Here is a 24,151-nt window from a genome sequence, read left to right on the forward strand (position 1 = left end):
TATGCCTGGGAAATGCAATCATTATTCAGTATCAACCTATTACCCCTAAAATATGAAAATGAAGATTGTTCAAACTTGAGCAATAAATCAAAAAAATGCATTATATACTGACTGATTAAAATTTATGCAAGTACGTAGGATAGGTCTGATTCCCCTCCTTTAGATGTGAGTCTCACATCCAACTCCTCTGTCCTCAGATGCATTGTTCAGACACATTTGTTATCCTTGATAAGGGGGAAATGGCACAGTGCCCAGCTGATGCATTTTCTGAGTCATTAAACCAGATTCCTCCATTTTTGACTTTTCTTGGAAGTAAAAGTTTCCTGTATATTGGTAGCTGAGTGAGGTCCTTAGCCAGAATCCTTTTTATCACTTCTTTAATGTTAACTGCTAAATTAAATTATTTAAAATGGGCCTTTCCTGTGTTATAAAATAAACTCTTAGTTGGCTCAGAACCAAATCCTGTGGACATGGAGATGTGCATGCTTTCCAGTGGCTGTAACCTGAGGACTTTATTTAAACTGTTCTTTGAATCTGCAGTAATTTGGTGTCAAGGAGGAATAGGATCTTTATCAAAAAAGGGCTGCCAGAACTCCAACTGCTTCTTGAGTAGCTGTGATAGACGAACAGTATTACAACCAACCGTGCATTTTAGTTCTTGCTTAAAAGGCTTTTCACTAATGCTGGTGGTATTCCACATCCATGTGTTCATCTTGGAGCCCAGTAGTTTCCATCTGACTTTCATTACTTTTCTTGAGAGGATCGGTTTTACAATGGGAATCAGAAAAGCAGTCAAAGTAATTACAAGTGGCAATCAGTGAAATACAGCAATTTTAGCTTGGGAACATATGTTCCATTATAAAGAAAATATTCTTAAAAAAAACAGATCTAAGACTCCTATTTTCCCAAAGTAAGAAGGGACCATGTGCAGGGTCTAGTGCTACCTCCCATAGTACGTTAATATCCCTGTAAAGTGTTTATTCTCCTTCAGGGATAGGCAGAGAATAAACACTTTACAGGATAGGCAGCTCATCCCCACTTGAAAAAAAAAATCTATTCCTTTTCTGATTCTGACTATTTGAAAATACAGGAGATGAAATACATCCTTCAGAACTGAAATACTTGGGTCTTAACATAGTAAACCTAAACCTCTCTTCAGACGCATATGGGCAACTCTTATCCTCAACCCTGTCTTTTCTTTTGCCTGGTTATAATATATATTGCTTTCTCATATGGAATAGCTTTGATTTCCTTAATCATTCTGGCCACTCTTCTTGGAAGAAGCTCAAACATGCCTATACTCCTTTTAAAGGCATCATGCTGAAGGAAAATTAGACTTTTCATCAGAATATCTGTATGACAGTACAGCTCTGCTACTTATTAAACTTGGAACTGGGGCAAATTATTTACTCTTTCTGTCACTAGGGAAATCAAAGATAAATAAAAGTGACATGGTCTAGAGGCACATAAAAGAAGCAATAAGCAAGTTAAACAATTAAGTATAGAATTACAATAAGTAGGATGAAGAGTTGCCAAGGGAGTTGTGAGATCCCAGGAGATCAAGGGCAAGGCTTCTGAGGTGGAGGCTGAGCATTTTCTGTGGGGACAGAGACAGAGAGTGTGTTGTAGGAGGTGGGACAGCACTGAGGTTGGAGAGCAGCGTTTTCTAACAAAGCCATAGCCCAGCGTCTTGGGTTTAGAAGGCAAGGAGGTGAGTGGGACAAGATTAGTTTGGAGAAGTGCAGAGCTTTGTGGCTACTGTTGAGAGTTTGGATTTTAGTTATTTAAAGTATAAGGGGAAGCCATTATTGGGTTTGAAGAAGAGAAGTGACAGTGTCTGAAATATATTTTTTAAAAACTGCTCTCATGTCTGATAGAGAACAAACTGCAAAGGACAAAAGTAGAAGTAGGACAACCAATTAGGAGGCAACTGTCATAATCCAAGGAGAGATTCCTGTGACCCAACAACTGATTGAGGTTTAAATGAGAAGCAGTGCCCTTCACAGGCTAAGACACAGATATCGAAGATGCCTGCTTGTAATTAAATTGGCCTCCACTAACCTCAGGAGGTTTTTTAATCTCTCTGCACCTGTTTCCTCCCTTGTGAAAGGAAGCCCATGACAGAACTTCATAGAGTTTTCATGAGGATTAAATGAGTTTCTATATGAGTTCCCTCTTAGCTAAATCTGGAAAGAATTTTTTCACTGTTACGACATGTTTCATCCCATATTGCATTTTCAGACTCAGGCATTATTTGATTTGGCTCTTATCTGGAAAGAGAAAGAGAATGCGTGAGGAATGTGACTAGATAATTGTTTATCCTCCTTTGCAAGCTCTGTTTTGTTGAGGCAATGGAGAAAACAAAGTGTGAACAAAAAGGCCTTCTCTGGGCAGTCAGTTGTGTTTTTCTTTCTTTGGAGTTCCCTTGTCATGTTATAAAGATGGAGTGCCTCAAGCATTGCATTTCTTTAACATGATGGTCGCAATAAGACCTATAATCTTGTTTAAAACCCAAACTTTAATATATTGTGACTCCTCTAGCATAAAGTGGAACAATAACATAACATTGCCATCAGGCCATGTCCCAGACTGTTTCCTCTTGAGATATGTTCACCAAGTTGAATAACACTCCTTGTTTTCCAGGCATCCCAGGAAGTGACTATGTGAATGCCAACTACATAGATGGCTATAGGAAACAAAATGCCTATATTGCAACACAGGGATCTCTCCCCGAAACTTTTGGAGATTTTTGGAGGATGATATGGGAGCAACGGAGTGCCACAGTTGTTATGATGACAAAACTGGAAGAACGATCCAGGGTAAGAATGAATATCTACCTTCTCCTCTTAAGATCTTCCTTCAGATAGTTCCTGTGTTGCATATTTTATTCTGATCAGAATCTAACCTTTCTTTAAGCTTTAGTCAACAGACATTATTTGTGAATGTGTCAACAACTCAGATTAAACCATCTCATAACATTCTTCTGAATCTTTCAGAAAGAAAATTCGCTCATGTTACAATGTGCATGATTGCCGAAAGAAAAAAAAAAGCACTCAAAGTAGACAACTTGGTTGAGGAAATAAATATTAAATTGGAGATCTTTGAATCTCACATTGAACAAGAACATGGGACTTTGGGAAAGAATCCCACCAATATGTGCTTTCCAATAGTTTTGACTTTTTCATTCTCACAATCTGCAGTGTAAAATCTAAAATTCTGTAAAAGAGACTCTTTTAAAAAAATCATTCAAACTAGCATAAATTAAGTCAAGGTAGCCAGAAAAATGATATGGGTTGATGCATGGCTGAGAAAACACATAAATGAGTAGAGGGTATTTTGCTAGTTTAGCCTTCTCCAAAATGAATAGATTTTAATAATGTCATTGTTGCTTAATAATGTCCAGGAAAGGAGTTTTATTCATCATATGGGTCCAATATTATGGAGCATGGCACATTAGTTAACTGCAGTTGATTTGCAAAACTAGAACATAATGGGTAAGCAGTATGCCATATTCCCAAGTGAATATGCAAATATTGTAGCCATCTGATGAAAATCAATCCATAGCCTTGAGAATTTAATGAATAAGTCTCTGACAAATCATTGAAGACAGCATATACTCTCACTGAAGAGGGAGCATTTGGGGCAGAGTTTGAAATCATTGGTGAGAGGGCTCTTTCACTGAGGTCACAGTATTCTCAAAGAGGACATCTAGAAGGAAGCCAAAGCCCACCTCCCCATTTGTTGTGTGACAGGTGACTTTTTTTTTTTTTTAAATGTTCCTCTAAGCTCAATACATGGCAATTTCTCTCAGCCCAGGTACGTATATAAGAGATGAGTTAAAGGCTTCCCAGGAGATTCATGAAGGAAAAGCTCAGACTTAGGAAAATATAAAAAGCCCTAGCTATTATCTTAAAGGTGAGAAATCAAAAGATACAGTACACAACCAGTTTAGCAAACCTAAGAAGCAATCAGCTTTTCAAAACATGTGAATTCTATAGAAATACTGAAATATTATCTGAAATGAATTTAGATAAAAACTTTTATGACTGTCAAGAGCCTGTGTTATACTTTATATGCAAATTCCATTTAAAGTGATATAAATGGATCTGTCATTGACTTGTTCTCAGGGTAACCCCTAAATAGCAAGCCCTTTCTTTAAAAACAACCTCCCCCAAAATGATTCTTGGATATAACCTTGAATAATTATTACAATGTCTAATACATATTGGGTGCATTGATGTTTTACAACAACCCTATGAGATAAACACTAATGTGATTCCACTTTATACACGAGTAAACTGAGGCCCAGACATTCTAGAAGGTCACCCAAGCTCATCTAGATACCAAGGTCAGAGTGAAGAATTTAATACAGAAGTTTGGCTCCACAACACATGTTGCTTACCCACTATACCGTTCACACTTCTGTGAAGCAGAGACAGCAAAACTATTACATTACGGCATGCATGTAAATCCAGCCTACCCAGACTTCTCTGCCTAGAGATACCGGCTGGTAACAAGCAGTCATTTGCAAAAGCTGTTTTCAGTAAAACACACATTTTTATCTTGACACTGCAGGCCTTCATTAAACCATGCACAGAAACTTGTTTTGAAATAACCAAATGAAATTCTGCCCCCTTTCTCCCTAATTGCTTCTAATAATAAAGTTAGCTCTAACCGGCCCCACTGCCAGTGCAACATCTGATGGTAATGAGCAGTTCTTGGCAGAAGGCATTGTGACTTAAATACCTACAGTTTATCTTTATGTTGCAGGCTACCTTTTTTTTCCTCACCTCCAGCAGAGAAACTTATTTGGAAGTTACTAAATGAACCTCTGTTTGTTCCCTTCATTAATTACTCTTTGCTCTTGCAAGTTAGCTTTCTCCTTTGTTAAATGACCTAAGGAGGCCAATTAAAGTGCTGTCTTGTGATTTTTATTCTGTGATGGTTTAGCCTGTAGCCAAATTTAGGATGAGCTCCATAAGCCAATATGGAGAAATCTCAACCCTCATCAGTCTGACCATACAAAGGGGCCCTGACCCCCAAAGCCCTAAAGCCCTTCGTTCCCCAGTCTGAAACATTTGACAGTATATGACCAGATGTCATAGAGAGATCTAGAAAAGCACTGGTCCCCCAAATTGTCTCACCTGCTCTTCATCTTTCTCCCTCACATCCTCCTACCTCACTTCCCCCATGTCCATTTGTTCTCTCCCCTAATGTCCCAGAGAGGAAGGGGAAGGCATTCCTGGACTCTCAAACCAAGAACTTGGATGGAGTTTCACTGTAAAAACAATGTTATAAATAGTGGTTAGTTGTTACTGAAATATATGGCTCCATACTTTGGGAATTTTGTGGGTCATGTGGGCTGACCTGGGAACTCTGAATTCTCAATTCCCAGCGGTGAACTTCAAAGTAGACTTATGAAGTAGCCTGGCTTTACTTAGGAACTGACTGTAGTCTGTTTTATGAAAGGAGGGGCCCAGGTAGTTTAAACAAATCACCTCTCTAAGGGCTGAAGCTTGAAATTTGATTATTTTGATTAAGGTTCAGATTCTTGAAATAATATTCATCCCTTTGGCTTATTAAAAAAAAAGCGTGAGTATATGTGTAAACACTTCTTATATTAGAAGTAGGCAGGAATACCTGTTAACTAGATATTTGAAGTGGGAAAGAGAGAAGAAAAGGGAAAGAAGATAACGTGGTAATCCACAGACCTGCCGGGGGGACACCACCATCAGAGGAAGCTACATGACAATTGCAAGTAGGGGTGCCTTGCAGGCAGTCAAATGTCTGGGTTTAGATCCATCTCTAGTGCATACTAGCTGTGTGACAATGAGCAAGCTGCTAGGCCTCTCAAAGTCGTCATCATCGTCTTATTATTATTACATGGACGGGTTAACATGGGTATTGCCTAAGCTAACGTATGTGACACGGTGGCTCAGTGAACCTACACTATTATTTTTCAGTGAAGATAGAGAGACTTTACTATCATAACTTTAGTTCCCCCTAAATTATTATTCCCCCTAATTATTTAGCATCCAAATAATTCAGCTTTTTTTCCCAAATGAAATGAGTTTGTTTCTCTGTGGCTGACAGTGAATTCTCACCAAACTCAGAGAATCAATGCACATGGCAAATTCTGCCCACTGGTCCCAAGGTAGCACACCCATGCATCCAGGTCAAGAGGAGAATGTAGCTCAGAACATGGGGTCCTTTTGCACCTGCCTTTGACAGAATCTCCAGAGGGGAGACCTTGATCCAGGGAAATTGTTAATGGGTCTGCAAAAAAGACCATGATAGAACATCTGGCTGCTACTTCCACATATCTTGAACATAGTGAGTAATACTGACATGAGTTACATGTAGTAATAATTATCACTAAATATTCTTTTTTTTTTGTCTTTTTTCTTTAAGGGGGTGCTCCCACAGCATATGGACTTTCCGAGGCTGGGGTCAAATTGGAGCTGAAGCTGCTGGCCTGCACCTCAGCCATAGCAATGCCAGATGCATGCCATGTCTGCAACCAACACTGCAGCTCACGGCAACACTGGATCCTTAACCCACTGAGTGAGGCCAGGGAATGAACCCACAACCTCATCGTTACTAGTTGGGTTCCTTACAATGGGAACTCCCAAGATAATACCTTCTTGACACTACATTTCCTTTTGGTTCCATTTTCTATCCTCCTGCCCCATTCCTTTTTATTTAAGGATGCTAGGGACTTTTCCCCTTAGAACCTATCCCCTGTGTTTTTCAGCTCTCTGCTATGCTGAGGCCTGGCTCACTTCTTACTCTGGCCTGTGGCTGGTACAGCAGCAGGGCTTGTAATCTTTGCTGAGTTGGAACAGTTCACTTAAGCAAAAGGCTACTGGGCTCATTAGCATGTGTTGGGACATCTCCCTTGACTTATGTTAGAGAATTGACCATTCTTTGCATTTGGAGGGTTTAAGAAACCTTTACAGGTGTGAGGTATTGGCTGGGGGATTAAGGTGGCCATTTGAAAACTTAGGTTCTTTGATTTTTCAAAGGCCATCACTCTCCCTCAAATTTGGCCTTGAAATAATTCCCAACTTAAATGAGGAGACTGTTGGCATGGTGTGTACTTGCATTTATCATCCCTGAAGGGAAAATGTATAAGTTTAATATTTTCTATGCATTTCTTAGGATATAGTTTAAGATATCAAATAAAATACAAGGCAAAGAACTAGAGATTTGAAAGGTAAAGCTTTGATTGCTGCCTGGAAACACACAGATCAGTTTAAATCCTTGTAGAATGTTCTGTGTGACATGAGATACTCTTAGTGGGTTTTATTCCACAGTTTCCATATTTTTTTTTGCCAATCCTCTCAAGTTCTGCGTAGTTCATTGATTCTACAGCGACTCATTCTTGTAACCCCAGAATGTGGTCTCTAATCGTTTCCATGTTTCATAACATACCAATAAGCACATGAATTGGTTTGGGCAACCACACAGAGGGAAGAAAATGTTCGGAAAAAATGAAGCACTGGTAGGAGAGTAAAATGTATACAGCTGGGATTTCCACTCCAAGGCTGTTATTTGTGGGCAGTTGGGACACAGGGCTGGCAAGGCTCCCCTGAAGAATTGGAGTCTCCAAGGTGGGGCTTGCCAAGGTGATTCCTGGCCCAGGAAGCTATATTATTTAGGGGGTGATGGCTCACTTTTTTCCTTTAATCTACTGCTTTTAGCTGTTTCTCTTCTACTTTGTCTCCCATCTTGAGATACATAAGACAGAGGGAATGTATATACCTAGGCTTGACAAATTCTTGAGCCTTGTCTAATGTTAGAAGCCAAAATGGCTCCACTGAGGCTAACGGATATCTGGCTTTCCCTTGTCCTTCCAGGCTTCCTTTAAGAAGTGCCCATTGAAGACACTTTGTGTTGCTTCATGTCTTGCAGGCTTAGAATGGGTATAGATTCACTTCAGGAGCTAGTATTATGCTGGTACTTGGTGTTATAAACATCAAAGATGAGGAGTGAAATTTTGATCCTCAAAAAATATGGCATGATTTGAATTGCCATCCAATGTGGACCAAGTAGTAAAAGTGTATAAATAGAAGTGAGGAAGTCTATACTTGGTTTCCAAACTCTCTCAATTCCATTTTCTGTTCCCAGAGAATGAGGCAACCTGCTTGATGGCATCCATTGCTAAAGAAGATCCACTGTTTTGTGCATCATGACTTATTTTATCTTAGGCCAGGAATGGGAAAATCCCTGCTCCACTAAATCGGTCATTTGTATGAATGGAGGTTACATGCTGTCCAGGCCAAAGGACCAGGGTGGCCTCGCTGCACTATGTTAATAGTTTAAGGAGTCAGACTTGGCAGTTGTCCAGTAGAGCATTTCTGACCTAAAGACCCCTCACTCTTCCTATATCCTCTCCAGTGCTTGAATGTCACCCTAGTAGATATATCTCAACAGACTGACGGTAAGGTAAAGACACATTCACACTTGCTTCTGTGCCTCAGAGGACAGTTGTGGGTAAAAAGCAACAAAAAAGGAGATTCTGATCAAACATTTTCTTGTTTTTCCGTAAAACAAACCTTGAGATTCTTTTCAAATCGTGAGGTCCTTTTGGGTTAAAAGTTGGCAGCATTCCATTGAAGATTATAAATGGCAGTGTTATTGTTTTCATTGCTGTTATCGGTTTTGGAAAGCCCAGCCTTGGCCACTGGCAGACTAATTCTTGGCCCCTCTGGTTTGTCAAGGTTCGGTAAGTTTAATGGAGAGAAAATGCTTTCCAAATGCCAGGTCTGTGTCCTTTTCCAAATAGAACTGGAAGCGCCAAAGGCCTTGAACATTTAATTTCTCAAACTGTAGCCTAAAGTGCTTGCCTATCTAGGGCAACAGAAACTGCTTTTTCCTTAAGCAGCTGTAAAGACAGCAGCACTGACATTACCTTTGGAGTCTGTGTGATGTATGGGATTGTTTTTGAAAAGTGGTGGATGCTTAATGTATGTAGGGCACTGGCAACAAAAAGAAGGATGCTTATGTTGGCAACCTAAAGGATGTTTGGGTTCTTATCTAGCAAGTTCCACATTCTTGGTTTTCTCTTGTCAACAGACACAGTGTCAGATAAAAAAGAAAGAATCCCGCCAATTTCTTGCTGCTTGTTAGCTTTCCAGATTTTACCTTCTTTCCCCACTCCACCTCATCTATTTAGAGTGGCAGCCTACAGATTCTGGCTCAGAACATTCCTGTTCAAGTGAATTAGAGGCAACATAGCCTAGGGATTGAGGTGGACTAGGAGGGGGAGATGAATCTTTGCTCCTAGTGACTTTGTACAAAGCCCCTCTCATTCTCTGCATCCATGTTTAAAGCATATCCAGGCTGGATTAGGTCATCGCTTAGATTTTGAGAAATGTGGATTAATCTCTAAGTTCAGGTAAGGCAGACATTCAGCAGGTATGCACTGGTATGGTTGTACTGGATGTTAAAATATTGAAATGTATCCATACTGGCTGGTATACAAAAATTATCTATTCATTGAAAGTTTAAGTTACCTAATGCTATTGCCCAGTGGCGGTGACACTGGAGTGTTGCTGGACCACTGGGTAGGCCAAGGCAGATAAAGAGGTGATAGCAAGTCTTGTGGAGGCACTCAGCCACTGCCAGGAGTGATCGGAGCTGAGGGGCAAATTCCAATGGCCCTGGCCATGAGGAGAGGGCTGATAGTAAAGGGCTACCTGGCCATGACGAAAGGACATTTCACACAGTTTTCTGCTGGCTACAACCAAGTGCTAGAAACTGGAGACATAATGGGAGAAGTCATTGGAAAACTTCAGTGCAGCTCCCCCTGTGAACTTTTGGCAGACATAATGTCTTGTTCTCTTTGGGCTGCTATAACAGAATGTCATAGACTTCATGGGTTATAACAATATAAACTTATTTCTCATAGTTCCAGAGGCGGGGAAATTTAAGATCAAGGTGCTGCTTCCCAATTCATGGAAAACTGTCTTATATCCTCATGTAATGGAAGGGGTGAGGGAGCTCTCTGGGGTCTCTTATGAGGCACTAATCCTATTTTATGAGGGCTCCAACCTTGTCACCTAATCACCTCCACAGGCCCCACCTCCAGATGCCACCACATAAGGGATTAGATTCAACATGTGAATTTATTTGGCGGGGGCATGGAGGACACAAGCATTCAGTTTATAGAACACATCAAACAAAGGGGAATATCAGGTTTTTTTAATTAATAAATGGTTTGGAAAGTGAATGATCAATGAACTGATATGCAGTTTTATAATATATAATTAGGTTTATTTAGAGAATAATAGTTTTCAACTTTACAGTTTATGAAAGCTCTTACTGTGCTGATAGTCAAATGCTTTAATTGCACTCCCACTGCAAGTAGTCCATTGCCCTTGATCTTCCACTAAATAGTGGTCAACAAGGAGAAAATGAAATGGGGAAATACACAAACTGGAAACCGGGAAGTGTTGCCATTTGAAAGTAGATATTGCTAAATATTAGTTGAGTGGAGAGAATGGCATGATTACTGAAAGAGAAAAGAATCATTGAGATAACCTCTTTCCTTATTTTGCAAAATCAAGTATTAAATATGTTTTTTTAAAAAAATGACAAAAAGAGATGTAATAGCCTATAAAAATAGTTCAGCATGTAATATTTCTGTCTACTGAAATATCCCCTAATGTTTATCTGAAACTTTCATTGTACTCTCCCTTATTAAATGTGCATTGATAGGTTGTGTTCATATTTCCTTTCGCCCAAGAACTGTTTGATTTGCATTATCTAATGTTAATATACTGTCCCTCCCTATAGAAGAATCTTCTGCCCAAACTTACTAAATACTGGTTTCCAGTCAGTCTCAGAAACAGTTATGGTTTTCCAGGTGTCATTTATTATCTATTCTAAGTCCTTCTTTGGCTCAATCACCTGGCCTTAGGCAGGTTTTTTCAAATACCATGTGTCCCGTGCATTTTGGTTCAGTGGTGCTGGGACCCTTTGCAGATGGAATTTGGAATTCTGACACTTCACCATGCTGCCATGCTCAATAAAACTTTGTGAAATTGAAAGAAGGTTTTATTTTCATAAAGTTTTAGGCCGTTTAAAAATAAGCCAACCTAGATATGGTTGATTAAAAAGTTAGTTTGTACATATTGAACCAGCATGCTGTGAACCAGCATGTTGAATGCCAGGCACTTCCAGGAAAAGCCATGTGGAAGTAAAAATGGGACTGAAGGACAGCATTTCCCCAAAGCATAGTTGGCAGAGCTGCTGGTCAAATCCTATGAGATATTTCCAATGATGAGTTTTCCTGTTGAGTATATTTAGATATGTTCTATCATACCATCAATTTGCTTTCAGTCATTTGCCATGAAAGGGAGAAAATGAATTAATTCTTTTTGTTATTAAAAAAAATTTTTTTGCTTTTATTTAGGGCCACACTTGTAACATATAGAAGTTCCCATGCTAGGGGTCAAATCAGAGCTACAGCTGCCTTGTAGCTATAGCTATAGCCACAGCTAGGTGGGATCTGAGCCGCATTTGTGACCTACTCTGGAGCTCATGGCAATGCCACTGGGTGAGGCCAGGGATCGAACCCACATCCTCATGGATACTAATCAGGTTTATTATCACTGAGCCTTAATGGGAACTCTGAAAATGAATTAATTTCATAGCATACATGATGGTAAACCTGTTCTTTCCATAATTATGGAGAAATAAAAGCTCACCACATAAGGGGAATTGCATTGTTTATAATAAAAAGAAGTATCTCCTCACATTCAGCCAGGAATCTGAACTGTGGCATTCAGAGAAGGCCTCAAGTAGAGCTATAGGTTGGTGTTTCTAAACCGTAGCCTGGGTAGTGGGTTCTGCTCCACTCCTTTTCTACCCCAGAGTCTAGCATATTCTCTTCTCACAGCAGGTAGATTAAGGAAGTGGTTTGGAATCTCACAACTACCTATTAGAGCCAGAGATTTGAGCTCATCTACGTATTTGGTCAATAAAGCTGATGGATTGGGTGTAGGAGTGCGTCTTTTACTTTGGTGTCCCCATGGCTGCTCACACCTTACCTTCTACCTAGAATGTCCTAAATACATATCTTCTGGGATTAACAACATATTCCTTTTTGTTCATGTTTAGAATGATTCTGGTAGTTTGTAATAACCACCACAAAACATTGAAAACATAATCTAACAAGTAATAATAGCTATTCCCCTTGGATGCCTATTTGTGTTGGCCATTGGATTCAAAGTTTCAGGCACAGGATTTTTGAGCCTTACAATAGCCCTGTTATGCTGCTGATGATCATTGCCACTTTCTAGAAGGAGCCACCAGGCTTTGGTGGTGGAAATAGAGCAAGCAGCTTACTGGTCACCCACTGAGACTGCCCAATCTTCCATGAATCAGTACTGAAGGCCATCTGTAGTCACTTCAGGATCAAGTAGGGAAAGAGAAAAATCAGTATTTGTATTCAGTAGCTCCTGCCTTCTAGTTCTAGATACTCAAAGGGGAGCTTCCTGTACACACTTCAACTCTCACATTCGGCTCTAAGTATGCAGCCTAACAAATAGTAACTCTCAAGAAATACCTTCTAAGATTCTCTCCCAAGAAAAAAGGTGATCGGGGCTTGGGCTGTTGTCAAAGACGACATTCCAATAGAGGAAAATTAAGCTAGTTCATCTGCATCAGCTAATTAGAAAAAAAATCATTTATATTATTCTCCTGTGTCGTTTTTTATTTTATCCTCACTAGGCTTCCAAGTTGCTCTCTAACATTGAAATCAGAAATTATTTGTTTATTGTACAGCTGAAAATGAAATCTTAGAAGAAATTTTTTTCAGTAATTCAAATCTCTTAACTTTAGCCCTCAGAAATCAGATGAGAACTGGGCAGGACACTCAAAATGAGGTAGAGAAAATAAGTGCCTGGAAGGGAAGAATGTATGTATTGCTGTAGCTGTTCATGTAGTTCAGGAAACACTTCTAATCCCACTGCTGAGACCATATGCTTGTTGTGCACGTACGTTAGAATATTTTTTTTTTCATAAACTCCCCATGTGAAATATTGCCTGAGAGAAAACAGTAGTGTTTAAATATCTTTTTTTAAAAAAGAATCGCTCCTAGTTTTTTCAGTTGCGCTTGAACCATTCTGGAGGATTTTACTTTTTTGCTAAAGAGCAAGATTCAAATATGTTATTTAAAATGAGTACAAATGCTTTTTTTTTTCCTTTTAGCTGAAAATGATCTCAGTTTTCCTCTTTATAGTAATGTTTTGTGGTATTTTTTCCTAAAGAGGTCAGAGTCTAAGCCAAGGAGTTGCAGTTCTCAAACTTATTACTAGAGGTATGAGAATAGTTAGTATGACATTAGTTTTTCCTATATCTTAGGGATGGAGTGGATTTGTGGATGGAAAGTCATTCAATAAGTCATTTTTTCAAGAAGTTACATAAAGACTGGTTTATGGTTCTTGTATTCTTTTCCTTTGTCTTCCCTCACCCAAAGATCTCAGGATAACCAGTTCCCAGCTTCGAAACATAATTACATTGAATTGGATTTGGTGCATTGTACTGACCTTATAGTTCATTTCATTGCATTAACTTGGTGTCTCTGTGCCCGCTGTAGTGATATTTGTCCTTATGGGATGTGACCTGTTAGTTTTGATTTGAAAGGGCTGATGTCCAGCTGAAAGTGTTAAATAATGAATGTGAGTTTATCTCTTGACTCCTAAACTCAGTACATCCCCTCAAAAGTTGCAATAAGAGGCCTCCAAAGTTTCTTTTGTCTTTGGCAGAGAGACATCAATTTGATATCTATTTTATGGTTTAAAACAGAGCCTTGGACTTAATTTTTGTATTTTTTTTTCCCATCTGAACTATTCCTACTTAAGTAGTGTTGACTGTCTTAAGGGGGTGGCTTTTGATAAGTCTGTCCAGATATAACCTGGATTTTAATGGAAGGCCAGAGAACATAGAGAGGTACCCATTCAGTAAATTTGAGGCTTACTGTAGACTTGAAATTATTCTTTGTTGCATGTTAAACTAATTGAGTTAAATACTTTTTACGTGCTTTTGTTCAACTCCTTGTAGAAATTTTAGTTTTTTCATCTGAAATGAATGGATTTTAAATTCTTTAAATTTTGTAATGCTAGTTTGTGTCTCTATGAGACTTTTTAAAGAAGAGACAGCTCTTTATCCCTTATACTTTATAAATTTAATTTGTTTTCAATATGCATACCATTTATCTCATATTTTAAAAAATGCTATGTTGTTTATGTATACTTTGATAGATTTACAAATCATTTCTGCTTTTCTTTAAACAAGCATATTTGGAAATTATGATGGCTCAGGATGAAATAGCTTGTGACTTCTAAACCTTGATGGATGAACATTAACTATCTTACCATGTCATTTAAGTGCCTAAATATAATCTTTCTGTAGAGATTCTTAACGTCTCTCCCAGAACAAATTTGTGTGTTCTTTTCATGTGCTCTGAAGTTTCAAGTACCTCTCTCCTTATTTTACTCTGCAACAATCTGCAATTTATTTCTCTCCAGGAAAATTGAATCTGTTACTGCTTAGTATTCCTACCAGTTTGAAAAATGTGGTTTACATTGGCATCAGAGCAGAAATTTACATATATTGGGATAACAAGAATGCATGCCAGAAAAAGATCAACATAAAATGAAATGCAGAAAAGCTGTTTCCCTTCAATAGCAACTCAAAGAAAAGCTAATAGAGAAATGGATGAGGATCTGCCCTGAATGTGTCACTTGTTTCTTCTAGGTGAAGTGTGACCAGTATTGGCCCAGTAGAGGCACAGAAACCCATGGGCTGGTCCAAGTGACGCTCCTCGATACCGTGGAGCTGGCCACATATTGTGTTCGAACATTTGCACTTTACAAGGTTTGCTTCTTATTTTTGTCCTGTCTTCCCCCTTTCCATTATTTAAAGAAAGCTTCTTTTGAGAAATCAAATATCTCAAGGCTTTACTTAAATCTTGATTCTACTGGCAACAATGAAGAATGAAATAATTCTTCCATTATCGCTCAGCAATTTTTCTTCCATGGCTGGCGATTTATCAGTAAATATGGAACTCTCGCTCTGAATGAAAGTTTTGGCAAATGAAGAATAGATGAAAAAGAGCTAGTTTTCTGTAAAATATAACAGAAGTGCCCCTTATAATTAAACCGGAAAAATGTAATGCTTCTCACCTAAGAATTATAACTTCCTGAGCAAATATTTGTCATTTACAAATACCTTGAGGTTCATAACTCAGAGAGTGTCATCTCCCAAGGATATAGGGTGGGGGAAGGAAGGAAGCTAGCACATCTCTGTGTTTCCTCTCCCATGTTGTTCATCATTACAACCCGAGGCTAGAAACCCAGAATTTCAGCCAGTGTTCCTACTTCACAGAATGGTTCCAGCGAGAAGAGAGAAGTAAGGCAATTCCAGTTCACCGCCTGGCCTGATCACGGTGTTCCAGAACACCCGACACCTTTTCTAGCTTTCTTACGAAGAGTCAAAACCTGTAACCCTCCTGATGCAGGTCCAATGGTTGTGCACTGCAGGTAAGAACTATGGAGAGCATTTTTCTCCAAGTCAGAAGGTATGTGGGGCAACAGAAAACTGAATGATTCCTCATTGGATGGTCTGTTTCCAGCCTTTTGATACTCTGGAATAGCAAATGCTTTCATACATAATGTAAGTAGCCTTTTTTGGTCAAATGAGGTCTATACTAACATTAACAGGAAAGCTCTGACATAATGCTTATGCCCTAGAGATAAAGGCAACTACAGTCTATGTTATTTTCTCTTTGAGAAAAAAATGAATATATTCTTAATATATATATATATATATATATATATATATATATATATATATATGTGACAGGTTGTTTGGCAGGTCCTTGTGGGTTGCACTAATACCATCTTTTACTATTTATAAAAAAATATTCTGAAAAAATAATATTGTAAACATATAAGCTTTCAGAGCTCATTTTTTACTGCTTAAAGCTGCCTTCTAGATATTAGTATTATCATGTCACACATAGAAAATACACTATTTTGAGTTTTAAAAATGTATTTACTAAAATATATACAAAGTTTTCCTATAGTTTGGAAGAATTTATTTTCTGTCCTTGGAGGTAATGAACCTGTATTTCTCTAGAAATGTTGTATTTTTTTTTTTTTGTCTTTTTGCCTTTTCTAGGGCCACACTGCAGCATATGGAGGTTCCCAGGCTAGGGGTCTAATCTGAGCTGCAGCCTCCAGCTGACAGCACAGCCACAGCAATGCGGTATCTGAGTTGCTTCTGCAACCTGCACCACAGCTCTCAGCAACGCCAGATCCTTAACCCACTAAGCGAGGCCAGGGGTCAAACCTGCAACCTCATAGTTACCTCAGAGTTCCTAGTCGGATTCGTTAACCACTGAGCCACACAAGGGGAACTCCGAAATGTTGTATAATTTATCATTTTGTACTTAATTCTGACTAACATTCTCTATATCACCACTGACTCTAGCATATGTAAGTGTTCAGACATTTTTAATACTAAACTGATTTCTTCCAGTTTCCTGAATTCCTGTCAAGTATCATTACTAACAGATTTATTAAAGATATCTGGTCTTGAGTTCCCATTGTGGCTTAGCAAACCCAACTGGTATCCATGAGGATGTGGGTTCAATTCCTGGCCTCACTCAGTGGGCTAAGGATCTCGCGTTGCCATGCCTGTGATGTAGGTCAGCAGCTACAGCGCTGATTCAACCCCTAGCCTGAGAACTTCCATATGCATGGGTATGGCCCTAAAAAGCAAAAAAAAAAAAAAAGATATTTGGTCAGATTCTGTTTATTACTGTATAAATTACAGTTCATGTAACTTAATAGTTCTTTTTAACCTGAGTAGTTCAAATAAGAGAGAATATGCCTTCTTGCACAGATAAGTAAAATTATAGTGTGGAAGTATATTAAAAAAGGAAAGGAAGCATCTATCATAAACCACCTCTATCATGACTTACTGAGTAGTGTAACTTTCTTTTACATCCCATATTATATGGTAGCGTAGTATACTAGGTCTTAGATATTAAGTCTCTCTTTATAAAAAGATGGGAATGATGGATGGATCATAATAAAAGGAATAAAATTCACTTGACTAACCTATGCAGAAGCGGTAATTGTTAAAAAGTGGCGGCAAATTCTGAACAAGATAATATTTTATTTCTCTTTTCTGTCACTTTCCCCCAACAAAAACTAATAATAATATAACCTTATTTTACAAATTTCAAAGCACTCTCCCCATGCTTTACTGTGTTTGATGTTTTTAATAGTATGTCAGGTGAAAAAAAGAGAACACAAGAGAGGCTGCAGGGTTTGGTTCAAGTCAGATAGCTAAGAAGTTGGAGGTATAGTGGGCCTCACCTTATAATCTAGTTCTTGCTCCTCTTTAACCAGGACGGGGGCCTCTCAGGACCTGCCACTGTGTTGCAGTTTTGGGCTTGATTCTGAAACACTATAAATTATTGTTTTTAATTTGAACAAATGCTTTTGCATCATGAAAACAGATTTCTGGTTGGTGTCAACAGCACTGGTTTGACCAGTCTGTGTACTCTGTTATACATACTTCTTCGCAGACCTCAAAGAGCCTTTGAGCCAGGTTACACAGTGCCCCAGCTTGACGCAAAATCAACTTGATTGTGAAGATCACACATGAAATGTTTTCAGATGGAGTTTGGCCACAGGAGAGAAAGCAGGAAGTTTGGCCTCACTCAAGAAATGTCACCCTTATGTGCCTAGTGGCAAAAATTCAATTCCCAAATTCCCACAGATCCGTACATGCATATACATAGATATGTGTGAGTTTATATACATACACACACAAACACATATGCATTTATGTATACATATACATATATATATACATACATATACACACACACATATGTAATGGAAATAAAACTTAGGGAACCTAACTTGGAAATTTTCAGTGAAAAAAAATGTTTTGATATTTGCTTTATACTTTGAAATACAGTATATCCCTTTTCTCAAAATGTGCTTCCCACTCTGTAAACAAAAGTAGAAAGCTAAAGTAAACAGAATGATAATTTTTAAAATACAATTTACTGTCCGTTGATCACAAGCAAGGTATAAGGCTTTAGAATAGATACTTGTAGGGATCTAAAAAACTTCGCAAACTTTGAAAGCAAGTGGGAGGGCTAAGACAGCTATAATGCCTTATTTTGAGAAAATACATACCCTGCCCCAACGTACATACTCCGATGTTATGTTAAGCCACCTGGACTCACCTCTGAAAGATACAGACAATTCAGGAGAAACAAGGAAACAAAGATTAATGTGCAAAGCTAATAGCTGCTGACATTTGGAAGTGCTATGCCTGAGGCTCCAGAGAAGCTGGTATTGAAATAAACAACAGAAGAGTTGGTATATTGGCAGAAGAAATTTGTTAGCAAGTTTGAAACAATGAGGGGAAGATGCAGTATAAGCTAAGCTCTGGGAAATGACCTGTGTTCACCCAAAGGTAACCTCATGTATCTGGTAAGAAATCTTGGCCTCTTTATTTAAGAGAGGCCACATCCACACCCCTGTCTTCCAAAGCATCCTGAATTTTTGACATGGTTTACCAGTATGTTAAACCCGAGAACATAATTTTTTTTCTGACAGAGTGGCAGAAGATAGTCATTCCAGATAACAACCGCTCGCATGGCATCCCAGAAGTGCTAGTTTCAAATTCACCTCTAAGCAGGAAGGAAACTATTCATAAAGGGACACTAGCCATGGCACAAAGGATTCTGATCAGTTACCATAATCATGCTGTAAATAATCATACAAAATACTTTGGAGTTTAAAGACTGCATTTCATGTTGTAATTTATCTTATGATGGACTTGAATTTTTTTTCTCTATAATGAAGTAGTGATGAACCCAAATTAAGTCCCAGCTTCCCACCTGTGAGAATGGAGGAGTTTCTGAAAGAACCTCAGTGGTAGACACAAAAGGTGATGGGACCAAAAAAAGATAAAATTCATTTTCTTTCAATAGTTTCCAGGACTAAGAATCCATAATGGATAAAATAAATTCTTTTTCATTTAAGAATAAATAATAAAAAGAATTAAAAAGTTATGAGGATAGATTGGTATAGGCAAGACCTTGGAAGTTCAAGGAGGACAGAGTTTACCATGAGCCTAAAAGAGGGAATGTCTGGTTCAACAGATAAAGAAGGAAAGTAAAACACTATCAGTCAATTCATATAGAGCAAATAATCTCAATATTAAGAGTGTACAGTCTGGAGATGAAGACTGCCTGAGGTTCACTTATTGGCTGTGTGCCTTTGGGCAAGTTATTTCCTATCTGTTAGCCTCTGTTTTGTCACCTGCAAAATGGGGTAGTACTATGCATAGCAATAATAATTTGATGAAGATTAAATAAAATGGTATGAAATGATACACATAAAGCACTTATAATGCCATTTTATATAGAAGTATGCAAGAATGTTAAATTATTAGCATATTAATTATTGAGTGAACTTTAAAACATTGTACACACACACACACACACACACACACACACACACACACATATATATAATATAAAAGATGCATATATTGGAGTTCCTGTCATAGCTCAGCAGAAATGAATCTGACTAGTATCCATGAGGGTGCAGGTTTGATCTCTGGCCTTGTTCAGTGGATTAAGGATCTGGCATTGCCATGGGCTGCAGTGTAGGTTGCAGATGCAGCTCGGATCATGTGTTGCTGTGGCTGTGGCATAGGCTGGCAGCTGTAGCTCCAATTTGACCCCTAGCTTGAGAACCTCCATATGCCATGGGTGCAACCCTAAAAAGACAAAAAAAAGTTACATATATTTATTAGTCTAGGAAAAAAATTCAATATGAACTTGAACTTGGATATTTTCTACATGATGTGAGCCATTCACTCCATGTTTATAAACATCCAAATATTAATTGAATAGATTTTTCTATCATGGAAATTTCATCAGCTATTTTATACTGATGGCGAACATTTGAATGCTACAGTTTAGAATCTTTTATAGTAATAAATGTATTCTCATAAACAAACCATTGAACTCCTACAATGATGCTGTTAAGGATACAGAGAAATTAATGCTGTGGTTCTTGAGCCCTTCAAGATAAAGAGTGAGCTTCTTAGCATGTGTTCATGGCTGTTTATCTTCGAGGGTGATCTCGCCCTTCATGTCTCATTGTTCTGCTCTCTCAGGCACCTGCCATTCAGTACATTCCAAGTACTTTCACCCCTGGCTCTCAGCAAAATGGCATTTATACACTCTAGAATTTCACCTGGTTTCCCTTCTCTACCTGATGATACTCAGCCCTGTTTTATAATCTAACTTAAATGGTACTTCCTATATGTATTGTAAAGGCTTCAGACTGGCCTCAGATGATTTTGTTAATATACGTGGTATTTTTTTTTTTAATTCTGAACTTGAATCCCTTTAAGCTGGCATGCACTATCCAGTTTTCCAAATTCTCCCTACTCATTTTTTTTTTTTACACGGACTCAGCTCATCTGTTTATAGGAATTGCTTCATCTTATGGACAACTAAGTTGAAATCCTGGAGAAGATGTTTAAGCTCATTCCCCATTCCTCTTCCCACAGGGAGAATTAAGCCTTCTCTTCTCTGCACTGTCATAAAATAGGTTCACATTTAGCTTATTCAGCTGTATGTGTGCAGGTTACACAGGTTTTGCAGTCTTAGTCAGCATGGGCTATAGATTATGCATCTTTATACCTCAGCTCCTACATTGTAGTTAGGTGCTCAACAGTTCCTTGCTGAAGTTTATCAAATTCCTTGTGGCATTTCAGGAATTTATACAGAAACAGTAAGATAATTTCAAGGCTAGACTAGTTTGGGTTTTTAGGTTAACATGAGATTTTTATATATAAATATTATATATATATATCTTATTATAGTTGATTTACAGTGTTTTGCCAATTTCTGCTATACCTAGTCATATATATACATGTATATATATACATGTATATATACACACTTTCTTTTTCTATGTACCTAGCATAGTGACCTAGTCATACATATATAAACTTTCTTTTTCTCATACTATCTTCCATCATTATTCTATCACAAGAGATTGGATATAGTTCCCTGTGCTGTACAGTAGGAACTCATTGCTTATATATTCTAAATGTAATAGTTTTCATCTACCAACCTGAAATTATCCCTCATCCCATTCCCTCCCTCTCCCCCTTGGCCACAAATCTGTTCTCTATGTCTGCGAATCTGATATGATATCACTTATATGTGGAATTAAACTATAGCACGAATGAACCTATCTACAAAACAGGAGACTATATTTTTTGTCTCCTTATATTGGAGTATTTTTTAGAGCTTAATTATTTTGAATTGCCTTTATCTTTCTAAAACTTGTTTCTGAACCCCTTTTTCTACTACTGTGTCTTTTATGTACTTTCTCTCATGCCTTTATTGCATGATTACACATAGACATAGCTATAATAAGAGGTAATAATACGTAAGGATATTGAACCCTTAATCAACATCAAATAACCTTTTTATAACTGGAGGGGTCTTCCTCTAAGTGTTTTATGTGTCTTACTGTATTTCCCCCCAGTTATCTTTGAGGTAAGAACCTTACTCTTCCATTGCGCACACGCAAAAAAAAAAAAGAAAAAAAAAACACAGGCCAGGAAAAGTCAACTTAATTGCCTCAGCTCCTGCCATTAGTGGTGGCAAAGCCATTATGTCTCCCAGGCTTCCTGGGCCTATAAAGCAAGTGAATTCTCCATCTTTAGAGGACTTGAAGATCCTCAGCTTCTCCCTTGGCCAACTACATGGAGGGCGTTTCACTTTTAGACTTACCCTGATGACTTGGTCAGCAGGAGCAGCTCCTTGCTTTAGGACCCCACCTCGCATTGCATAGTCTAGCCTTTATTTCACTCTTTCTATATCAAAAGTAATTTCAAGCATGGAAGTCGCTTAATCATTTTTAAATAATCACAATGGCTACCAATTACTGAGCCATTACTATTTTCCCAAGTCATACTAAGCACTCAAGGGTTCACTCATTTAATCCACAAATTTGTGAGGAACATTTAAACACAGGGAGGCCATAGGTGATTTGCTCAAGGTCAGAGAGCTTGTAAATTGAGAACTCATTTCAAAATCCATGACCCGCTTACCCACCATTATAATCAGTTCAGACTCTTCCTGTTGCAGAAACTACCTTAGTTCCTCACACATAACTTCTAACTACATATCTGTTGACCAAATGATTTTCAGGTAGATATTTGCCACTATCTCTTCACAAATATCTGTACATTTCTAAACACATGAAATATTTTTCACCTTATTTATAAAATTTGAGTTTGTAAAGGGCTAAGGGTGAGAAGTTTCAGGCTATTTATTAAGCTTAGATTTTCAGAGACATTATACATTACACTTTTGGTCTTCCTCTTAGACAATAAAGACATTTTTTTTTCCTTTTTGAGCCCTAGTCTTTGAGTTGCTATTTACAATTTGTGGTTTATACTCTGCTAGTACCAAAGGGATACAACTGATTTGCTCTAAATATTTGCTTCTTGAGAAGAGTGAATAAAATTGGATAAAGCTATAGTTTCATTGAGTCGATTATAGAAACTTGACTCATGGTGCTAGTTCTGATTCACATTAAGGACCAAAGGAATATACTTTCTTTGTAGAAGAAATGTATTCATTTATGAATAAATATGAAAGAGGGATAGATCAAGACCCCCTGCATCTGTCTTCTAAATGAAACAATCACAAGGAGAGTAAAATAGACCTTCTGAGGGTAATTTAAATCTTTCATATCACGGAATCAAACCAGTCTTTAAAACTTAAAGGAATAGGAACTGCAGGCCAGATGTAGATAATGTCCTGGAAGCATCAGTGGGCCACTAAGTGTGGCCTGGTCGAAATCAAATGACAATTTGGGGCTGGATGATTCCTAAGATTGAATCTTCATAATACTTTTTGACTTTATAGGTGAAAGCATAACCAAAAAACTACTTAGATAATGTTCATAGCATAACCATTTACTCCTAATTCCAATCCAATATTGACAAAAATAGCCTTTTCAAGGTCAAAGGATTTGGAAAGCATTGCATATGAGCATAAAAATAAAAGACCTTGTGATCCAGAGGAGTGAAGAGTGCTGTGGAAAATTGTTTAATACATTTTTAACCATTCATTCTAAATCCCACCCTTTATTCTTCTCAATGTTCCATTCAAATATCTCTTTAGATCAAAGACCATAAGTATTGCCAAACCATGTGACAGTTTTGAGATGCTGACAAGTGTGAACCGTAGGCCCATATTTTCCTTAAACCTGGCATTCATTTTCATGTATAAATTAAATAATAAAAGATGCTAGGCTTCTATAGATGAAAGACTGGATTGTTAAAAGTACCAGTATCTCTGGATAAGAAAATGGGTCGAATATACAAATTATGTCCTTATTTATGGAAACATTTTAAGGTGAGGAGAAATAATTATAACATATGGAAATCATCATGTCAGGTTCTGTTCTTACGTATCAATAATTTTACATGAAAAAAAAATTTTTAGTTTATGACACAACATGGTGATAGAAAACGGGAGGCCATATCTTCAGTATTTGAGAGGATGACCTTTAAGAGAAAAATACTTTACTTCCACTGAAATAGTTTAAAATAATTGAACCAAAACAAAACATTAAAAGTAATTGCACAGTGACTGCAGTAGATGTAAAATGTGAAACACAAACTGAAGGAGTTTAGGGTGCTGGCTGTCTGATGAAATGGAAAATTTGTTTGAAAAGAAGCATTATAAAGACAACAGAGGAGAGGTGAGGCCAGTATTATAAGAAGCTATCTAACTTTAAAGTCATGTATTAGAGCTGTATTATGAAAATCCTTCCAAGGGCAACTGATAAACCTTACCATTCCCATCCTATGTCCAAGAATAACAGCCAAAACACTTTTGTGTAGGAATGTGACAATTTACAGAGCATCTTCACACCTTTCACTTGGTTTAATCCTTACAAGGAGAATGGTAGTTGCATTATTACCATCCTCACTATGCAGATGAGGAAACTGAGACTCTGAAAAGTCTTAGTTTGCTGTAGTGACTTGCTGTAGGCCACATTTT

At 37.9% G+C, this 24,151-nt stretch overlaps 1 protein-coding gene across 11 annotated transcripts in view; it reads left to right on the top strand.

The window, feature by feature from the left end:
• Positions 1-24,151, top strand: part of PTPRD (protein tyrosine phosphatase receptor type D) — a 523,599-nt gene that overhangs the window by 457,260 nt on the left and 42,188 nt on the right. For all 11 annotated transcript variants that reach the window (XM_047767649.1, XM_047767654.1, XM_047767651.1 and 8 more), the window contains 3 exons: positions 2,644-2,819; positions 14,767-14,886; positions 15,397-15,551. In XM_047767649.1, the coding sequence (XP_047623605.1) occupies positions 2,644-2,819; positions 14,767-14,886; positions 15,397-15,551 (451 nt within the window). The remainder of the gene's footprint in view (positions 1-2,643; positions 2,820-14,766; positions 14,887-15,396; positions 15,552-24,151) is intronic.

Source organism: Phacochoerus africanus, chromosome 2 (assembly GCF_016906955.1).
Source record: "Phacochoerus africanus isolate WHEZ1 chromosome 2, ROS_Pafr_v1, whole genome shotgun sequence".
NCBI lineage: Eukaryota > Metazoa > Chordata > Mammalia > Artiodactyla > Suidae > Phacochoerus > Phacochoerus africanus.